The sequence below is a fragment of the Mus caroli genome, chromosome 6 (assembly GCF_900094665.2).
Source record: "Mus caroli chromosome 6, CAROLI_EIJ_v1.1, whole genome shotgun sequence".
NCBI lineage: Eukaryota > Metazoa > Chordata > Mammalia > Rodentia > Muridae > Mus > Mus caroli.
This window is the reverse complement of record NC_034575.1, coordinates 126,583,180-126,592,769: the sequence shown is the minus strand read 5'-3', so window position 1 is coordinate 126,592,769 and position 9,590 is coordinate 126,583,180. Positions and strand designations below refer to the sequence as shown.

Below are 9,590 nucleotides of genomic sequence, written 5' to 3'. Positions count from 1 at the left end.
TATCTTAGTTGTTAAGAGCACACTCTCATCATCCAGAGATTTCATGTTCAATCCCCAGGACTCATATGATGGTACACATTCTTCTATAGCTCCAGTCTAAGGAGATCCAATGCCATTTTCTGCCCTCCAAGAACACTAAGCATAGACATGGTACAGAGACATACATGAAGAAACATCTAAACACAATGAAACACCTTCACACATAAAATTAAATAAATTATTAATTATAAGATCTCAAACATAAACATAGGAGTTTGAAAACATGAGTGTGCAGTGGTGTCTTCTGTGCCAGCCATAAGAGTTTGAAAATATGCTCACTTCTCAGGAATATCAGTAACAAATAGCACTATAGATGTATGTATTTATAATACTCCTATGATTTTAAATTTTTTCCATCATGGTATAGTTAAAATTTGAGATATAGTATCTATCTATCTCTCTAAATAAATATGTCTCTGTGTGCATTATAATGTTGGATATAGATATAGATTGTGTGTGTGTGTGTTAAAATGTTATATTCACTTGACACAAGAAGTCTAAGGCTGAAGCTCTTGTAAAATTAGGAAAGAAGAGAGGATGGGGGAGGAAGGGAACAGAAAACAAACCAGTATACTAGTGTAAAATCAAGGCTTGCAGATCTTAAGTTTCTCTTCTATCAGGATAATTATTATGATTGCTGTAGAAGACAATTAATTTCACGTCTGGCCACTCTTCTAGCCCCAATGGCTTTATCTTATACATATACAATTTTAGGGAAACAGGTGGAAAAGACCACACTGTGAAACACACTGAGAGACACTTTGTACCTTCCACAAGAACCCAAAGCATTCTATGCTGTAAAGGTGTGTGATGAAAAAACTGATTTCAAAATCAGCTTCTCGGAGTATGAGAATTTCCTGTTCAACTTTCAGTGACACATTAGTGAGAAATCTCCTTCTCCACTCTTGACTCACTCTGAGGCTCATGGGGCAACCTTCAAAGTTCACAGTCACTGCTGCCCTAGATTTCTGCCACAGACAAACCCTTTGGTGCTTGGCTCTCACAGACTGCCTGTGACAACCACACCTCACTGCAGGAAGCCTGGCTTTCTGCCAATACAGGGAGCTTATCACTGCTTCCGTCTATCCACCTTCTCAGTCAGTTAAGGGAACACTGCAAATGCTACATGTGGAGCAACTGAGGCACCGTTCAGATGCAGAGGAACAAACTGGAACATAGATGCCTTTAAACAGCTCAGATAAAGCCAAGTGCATGGAACACACAGGGGACCGTCTCAAAGTGCTGTCATCGTCTATGGAGAGTTACCCGTCGTCTGGAACACACTGGGGACCATCTCATAGTTCTGTCCTTGTTGTCTATGGAGAGTTAGTCACCCTCTTGCATTTATGTTCCTTTATGAATATAATTAAACCTACTACTACAGAGGACCTGATGATGAAGTGTGAATTTTACTTGTTGAAATCTATGTGCTGTGGCTCTTTGGATGAAACCATATCAATTTATCCCAGAGGGCACAGATTCTTAAAAGGATTCTTTCACTGAGTGGTGAAGAACACTAGTGATAGTGGAAATTAAAATATTGATTTAAATAGGTAGTATTTATTGAGAGCTCTGCATGCCAGAGGGGAGTATTAATTGCCTTACATGATTTTTTTTTTCATTTTAGATTAATGCACAGGGCTATTACTAACTTCTCAAGGGTCACACAAGTTTTAAAACCAGAAATAATTCTAGATCTCACTTATTCCAGGGCTAACTGATTGAATTGTTAAATTATATTGAGTTATTACAATTGTATTTTATGTGACTAAAATGACACTCAATTTGGCATCCTTGGACTCTGGGAAAATTTGAATCATCATTCTACTATGAATCATTTTTTCATGTTATAGTTTCACTTGTTGGCTAATTTTTTAAATAAAATGGAATTAAAATGGTCTTTGAAATATTTTGAATATCATTTGTTTTAGGCATGATTTTTTGACATAGCATTTTCAAGAATGTACAATATCCTTTAAGTTTTAGTCATTTCTCTGAACTCAATTATTCCAAATAAAATAAATTTTACAACATCAAACATATTTTAATAAATACATTAGCTATTAAAATAATATGCATGCTTTATACACATATATATGTATCAACCGTCCTAGGTTACCTATTTAGGGAAGTCAGATTTTCTCATTATTGGATTTTAATTTATTACTAAAGTTTAGCTGATTTCTATGTGTGCATGCACAGATAAAAATATAGCAATGATAATTAAAGAGGAGATCATGAATTTCAGAGAGGGAGGAGGGAATGAAACAGGTTGGAAGGGAAGAGAGGGGGATAGAAATTATGTGAAATTCTTAAAATAATTTTAAAAAGTTAGTTGAAATGAATTCAACATTCATTTTCTATTAGTGTTGGGATCTTTGGTGTAAGCATTACCTATTTCATGGTGTTAGTCCTATGAAAACTAAATTTAATTTATAAAACAATTCTTTGGTTTGTCAACATCTTTGTTCCCCATTAAGTTGTTGCCTTATCAAAAATATTTTGCCAAAAGTTGTTGTTGTTGTTGTTGTTGTTGTTACCACAGCACTTGTATTCATTGTCCAAGGGAAGAAAAATAGATTAGGTTTAAATTTCCAACTGCAAAATGAGTGCCATTGTTCCAAACTCCTCCCACTTTGTCCTCATCAGATTGTGTACCTTTGCCCCAGCACATCACTAGCTGCAGGCATGAGTAATGAACGAGTCACCTATGCAGAACTGAAGGTGGCAAAGAACTCAAGGAACCAGCACAGGAAACCAAGGGGTCCTCGCAGCTCCATTTCAGTCATCGAGCAGGAAATCATCTATGCGGACTTCAGCTTTCAAAATCCTTCTCAAGAGCATCCCTGGATATGCAGGAATTGCCGCTGCAAAGGTGAGCCACTGGGTGGACGCTGCACTGCGATGCCAGGGCCATGAAGTGGTGTGGGCAGAGGTAGAAATGGTCCTTTTTGGGAGGGTCGGAGTTCTCACTTGACCTATGCTTTTACAAATTGGGAGCGTAGATTTCATTCTGTTGTAAGACTTTCTGGATCACTCTGTTCACCAAAAGTAAAACAATACTGCCTACAAACAGATCACTGCATGGAGAGGAGCCTGGGATCAGAGTTTATGTGAACAGCCACCTTCATAAACCCTTGCATTTCTCTCTGAAGGTTTTCCATCTCCTCCAGAAAAACTCATTGCTGGTACCCTGGGCCTCATCTGTTTTTTCTTAATTGTCGCTGTGGTTGTAATTACTACAGTTCCCACACCATGTAAGCATGCTTTTTTTTAAAAGACTATAAAGGAACTTTCCATTTTAATGACTGGAAGTGCCTTTCAAAACTTCATGTCAAGGACAGTTTAGTTTAAAGTATGTATTTGTATTAAATGTGGAATGGTTGTTATGATGTTGAGAATATTATGACTATCAGAGGAATTGTATAAATGTTTACTTTTGAATTTTCAATGATTCCCTAACTTAAACACATAGTTTAGAGCCTTGGAGATTCTTTACTGAGATGTGAAAACTGTTTGGAAAGTGGTTTTGTCATAGGTTACACAGTAAAAAATGTTGAAATTTGGGCTTTCATTGAAGGAATTTTCTCCAAAGTTTTTCACATGGGTTGGGGGGGGGGCAGAGCAATTAAAATTGTACTTCACAGTATCCTAATTCAAAATGGTACAACAGCCTCAGATTAAGAAACTCAAATTGTTACAATTATTTTGGGTGTTAATTTCATAAGAATATTTTAACTCTTCAGATACCGAAGCAAAGGCTCAGATCAATTCCTCAATGACTAGAACACACAGAGGTACATTTTGCTTGTCAAAGTTCTGATATTTGTTCTGATATTTGTACATTGTGTAATTTGTGTCTTATTATGCAAAGATATAAGGTTTTTAGGAAGAAAACAACCTAAAAATATGAATGCTACATGTTCATAAATAAACATTAAGAACAAATTCTAATAAGACAAAAATGAATTCCACTGTTCTAGAATAAAGCTTCTTATCCATGACTTTGAAAAAATCTGTAGGATAAATACTTATTTTTTGCTTCAGATAGACACATAAACACAGGGCCAGAAGGCAACTCTTTTTTTGCTTGTGTACTTGAGTATATATTTTGTTTTATAATGACTAGCCTCTCGGGTGTATTGATATATATTCTACATGAGTGTTGAAACCTATAAATACATATTAATTTCATTATTACATTCACGTTGCCTCTAGATATAAACTACACTCTATCTTCAGCACAAACTTGTCCTCATTGTCCAAAGGAGTGGATATCATATTCTCACAATTGCTATTTCATTGGTATGGAGAGAAAATCTTGGAATGACAGTTTGGTGTCCTGCATTTCCAAAAACTGTAGTCTGTTTCACATAGATAGTGAAGAGGAGAAGGTAAGAGCTGACATGTGTCAATCATTGCTTACCCTTTCTTCCTATCAACGTTTGTAGAACCAGCTCATATTCTTATACATGTTTCATTTACAACATTATATAATATTTCATTTTTTTATTTTACAATGTTTTACTTGTATTTGTGTAATAAATATTTATTTGCAAGTGGATTATTTTATTTCATTTTATGAAAGCCATTCTTGTACATGTATTCTGAAATTAATTTTACAATTTGATTTTACCATATAAAAATCAATACATGTACCATAGTTAATGTCATCTGAAAGTGACTAGGTAGAGTCAGATTACTCTGCGGACATTTCGATTTCTTCCATGTCTCTTCCCTCTGCATTCTATCATCATGTCTTCCTGCCCCAAACCATTTTTCTGACTTTTGCTGTAATTAGCTGCATATACTTTTTAGTTTTATAAGACAGGGTTCAGAAAGATATATGCACTATTACATAGACATTGAATACCTCAGCAGTTCTCAACCTGTAGATTACAACCCTTTGTGGAGTAGAATGACCCCTTTGCAGAGGCCACCTAAAAACATAAAAAAAAAAAACCACAAAACAGATATGTACATTATGATTTATTCCAATAGAAAATTGCAGTTATAAATTATAAAAATTAATTTTATGATTGGGGGGTCACTTCAACATGAGGAACTGTATTAAAGAATAAGGAAGGTTGAGAACACTGCTATAACTCTTTCATGGTTTTAAAGCAAATCACTGATCCACTTTACTGCACTGACCCTGTAGTTTGATAATTTTCACTGCTGTGTGATATAAGCAAAACATTCTAAGATCCGTTCCACCCAATGACTCTGGATGGGAAGAGTGTGTCCACACCCTCAAGGACAGATGCATCTTACATGGTTTTTGTACTCATGGAATCACCTGCTCCAGCTCCCACCCTGCTGTCCTTCAGCAGGTGGGAGAAGCACTTCATACGACCAATTACCCCCATTGAGTGTTTTCAGCCTTGCCCAATGCTCCTGGCAGATCTCTCTTACACTAGAACAAGAGAGGTCTCACAGCACCCAGTTGCTATTCTTGGATCCTAGAAGGGAACATGGAAGGTTGTTTCCTTTCATTGGATGAGGGACACAGGATGTCTTGCTGTTCTGCAATGCCTCATCTTCAGGAGAAAAGCCCTTTCAGCTTTTTGTTTCAGGCCTTCAGAACTACTTAGTTTTGTCTTTTATTATTACTTTTCGAGTTTTCCCTTGTAAGTATTACAGCTGCCAAGAGAAACGTTAATGTTACCTCATCATTGTTGGTAATCCACCACTACAGTGATAGACAACAGCAGAAATCAACTAGATAGGATAATGTAGTACCCAGAAAACAATCTTTATCTGTCATATAAATCACTTTTTCAGTAGCAAACCATGAACTTCCTTCTAAAACTGAACTTTGAGAAACAACAGAAAAGGTGATTGAGCACAGTATCCAGAAAATTCCACTTATTCTGTCTGGAAAATTTTTTGAAATCCTGTTATGTTTGTGTGTTGTTAGCATGATTATATATTAAGTTACATAAATCAATCACCAAATTCATAAATACTATAAGAAAAATACAACTTGTAACTATAAACACTTAAAAGTTCATTCTAGATCAAAATTACATGCATATGTGAATGTTTTGGCAATGTAAGAAGTGTTCTCTCTTTGATAAGATGATTTGTATTCAAGAATAACCATATTATGACAGAATACACTCACACATTTTAAAAATAGTGAAACTCTTCATACTGATTAAAATTTCCTTGGTTCTCTGGTAGGATTTTCTGCAATCTCTTTCACTGGTCTCATGGACTGGAATCTTTCGGAAGAGCAGAGGTCAGCCCTGGGTCTGGAAAAAAGACTCAATTTTCAAACCAAAGTAAGTTTTTATGAATTGTACAATAGGCAAGAAAAATACATAAAGAAACCCTTAAAAGAATGTTGTCAATAAGTAAAACTGAATTATAGTCTGATGATGCAGATCTTCATGGTCTGCTCATGTGACTCTAGAGAATGGACTGCTTGACTTTTATAACAGTTACCTCTTACCACATTATTAGTGAGGATGCTATTGCTGACTTTCATGACTTCCGTTAAGACTCTTTGTTTGCAATGACTTTAGGAGTCACTCCCTTGGTAGATTAGCCAAATATATGCATACATATAGAAATGAATTTTGTATTTGCGCCATTGTAGGATAGCAGAGATTCTCTGTGATGATTGTAACTGTGCCATGATGTCAGCTTCTGGTCTCACAGCAGACAGCTGTGCAACTTTACATCTGTATCTTTGTAAGTGTAAATTCACCAACTGAAACACCTGCATTGGAAGTCTGCCAGGTAATGTTACATTTCATAACCTGAAAATAGAGTTGTGACTGTNTATACCTAAAAGTGAATTATATTATTTTTTTCTAATGACACATTTCTTTCAAAAACAATCATTGGAGTATAGTAAGCACACAAAAAGTAGCAAATACTACATTTGTATGTGAGTCTTTTTGCTCAAGATACTCCTTATAATATTANTTTTTAACACATATCCCAGCAGGCTTTATGCAGAAGCACTGTTACATTTTAAACTTATGATTCAATGCAATTTCATAGGACTTTGTAGAATTGCCAGTTGTAGATTGCAACTTCAGCTTCTGTAGTACATTTGGGCCACCCACTTTTAGTCAATAAGTAATATTATATATAAATAATTAATATAAAATATTTAATATAAAATAATTAATACAAAATATTATATATTTTCATGTATATATATATAAACATATACAGATACTTCTGTGAATATATATGGGTGTATACATGCAAATGTGTTCTAAGACTTTTTATCCACTAGATACACTGAAAAGTTTTATTAACATAGTTTCAGTATCTAAGGTCTATAAAATTTATAAAACTTTTTTAAAATATAGACATAAAATATTTACACCTTAATACTTTTTGGGGGCCTTTGTTCAGGTGCATGGGTCTATTGTTTCTTCTGGGTTTTTTCACTCTCTTTCACACATCATTTACTTATATCTTTTTGTTTTAATGTGTGTGTGTGTGTGTTTGTGTGTGCGCATGCATAAATGCTTCCATGGAGCCTGTACAAAGTTGAGGACAACTTACAGAAGGTGGCTCCCTCCTAACATTCAGGGATCAAACTGAGATTATTATGTGTGATAGCAAACAGTGTTACCTGCTGAACAATCCCCAAACCCTTTGTTTGGTTTTGCTTTGATTTGTTTGAGATGAGCTCTCTCTATGCAGGACAGAATGACATCAAACTGTCAGCAGTCATTTTGTCTCTTGGAGCAGAGGCTTACAAGCCTTTGTTGCCAATGGAGGCTTTCTTTTCTCTTTTCAATGAAAGGGACTTTGGTCTTTATTGAACTTTTCTGTTGGAATATTTTTCTTGATTATAATTTTGTGTAGTTTATTGCTTTCTGCTTTTTGCTTCATTTGTTGTGAACTTCAACTTATTTAGCCTTCCTGATTTTAATTTCTTTTAATACATGTTCATATCAAAATATCTTTTCCTTTTTTCTTTTTTAATTAATTAATTAACTTTTTTACACTCCATATTTTATCCCTCCCCTGATCCACTCTCTGATTGGTCCACATCCCATACCTCCTCTCCACCCACCTGACTCCACGTGTATGTCCCCACTGCCACTTCACCTGACCTGGGGCCTCCAGTGTCTTGAGGGTTAAGTGCATCATCTCTGAATGAACACAGACCCTGCAATCATATACTGTGAGTGTGTTGGGGGCCTCATATCAGCCGGTGCATGCTGCCTGTTTGGTGGTCCAATCTTTTACAGATCTTGGAGGTCCAGATTAGTTGAGTTTGCTGGTCCTACAGGATCGCCCTTCTCCTCAGCTTCTTTCAGCCTTCCCTAATTCAACAACAGGGGTCAGATGCTTCTGTCCATTGGTCAGGTGCAAATATCTGCATCTGATTCTTTCAGCTGCTTGTTGGGTCTTTCGGAGGGCAGTCATGATAGGTCCCTTTTTGTGAGCACTCCATAGCCTCAGTAACAGTGTCAGGCTTTGGGTCCTCCCCTTGAGATGGATCCCACTTTGGGCCTGTCAGTGGACCTTCTTTTCCTCAGGCTCTTTTCCATTTCCATCCCTGTAATTTCAAACAGGAACAATTAAGGGTCAGAGTTGTGACTGTAGGGTGGCATATTAAAAATATCTCTTTTTCTGTAATAATACCTTTGAAGAAATCAATTATTCATAAGGGAAATTTTGTTATGTTTTCCTTATAATTTTTAATTGTGAGGATATTTAATGATAATATATTTGTCCTATTTTTATTTAGAAATATGCTACAGAATTAGAAGATACCTGCTTCACAATGTTGGCCATTTATTGATTTATTTTTATAAACCAAAAAGAATTTTTACTGATGCTTACATGTAACTGTGAATATGGCTACTAAGATTGAAAAAATGACTTATTTTACAGTTTATTTTCCTTTTAATTAAGTTTATGCATGAATAGCTACAATTTGAGCATCTTATGTAAGCATGGCCATGGCTATTGTATGGATAGCTCAGCTTTAAATACTTTCTAATTATATGCTGAGAAATATTTGCATATTTCTGTGTTAATTTCCCATGTGGATCTAAGAACCTAAGCCTTCTGTGCTCACAGAAGTGAGTATGTAAGTGGGAGCCAGTGTTAGTTAACTCTCCAGCTTAAATGTTTTCATAACCTCACAAATTCATCTGCTGGCAGAGGTGTGGTGAGATATATCTAGGTCCCATTCAGGATTAAACTCATGTCTTCCAATTCTATGTTTTTTTTTTAATTTCTTTACTTTTATGTATATAAGAGATGATGAAATATTTTTACTGGTTTGAATGACAATCTTGTCATTATTCAACATTCTTCTTTGTCTCCAATAATGATTTCTGTCATCATATGAGAGTACACTATTGGTTCATTTTTATTTTGTTACTTTCATCTTTCCTTATGCCTATGTTGAGAGGTATATATTCATATGCAAACAAGACAAGACCATGTTATTTAAGTTAAATATTATTTAGCTCATATTTAATGTATTATTAGGTTATTGTAAGATGTTATTTCTAAGTTGCTTGCATATATAATTAATTCTAATCTTCACTTAATTTTGAACA

At 35.2% G+C, this 9,590-nt stretch overlaps 1 protein-coding gene across 3 annotated transcripts in view; it reads left to right on the top strand.

Annotated features, from left to right (window-relative positions):
* Positions 1 to 2,670: 2,670 nt before the first annotated feature.
* Positions 2,671 to 9,590, top strand: part of LOC110296690 (NKG2-A/NKG2-B type II integral membrane protein-like) — an 11,695-nt gene continuing 4,775 nt past the window's right edge. Inside the window, exons 1-6 of one of the 3 annotated variants that reach the window (XM_021165424.1) lie at positions 2,671 to 2,914; positions 3,195 to 3,296; positions 3,786 to 3,836; positions 4,258 to 4,433; positions 6,226 to 6,326; positions 6,644 to 6,786. In XM_021165424.1, the coding sequence (XP_021021083.1) occupies positions 2,728 to 2,914; positions 3,195 to 3,296; positions 3,786 to 3,836; positions 4,258 to 4,433; positions 6,226 to 6,326; positions 6,644 to 6,761 (735 nt within the window). In that variant the 5' untranslated portion in view covers positions 2,671 to 2,727 and the 3' untranslated portion in view covers positions 6,762 to 6,786. The remainder of the gene's footprint in view (positions 2,915 to 3,194; positions 3,297 to 3,785; positions 3,837 to 4,257; positions 4,434 to 6,225; positions 6,327 to 6,643; positions 6,787 to 9,590) is intronic. The other 2 variants (XM_021165426.1, XM_021165425.1) reach the window with 2 other exon arrangements.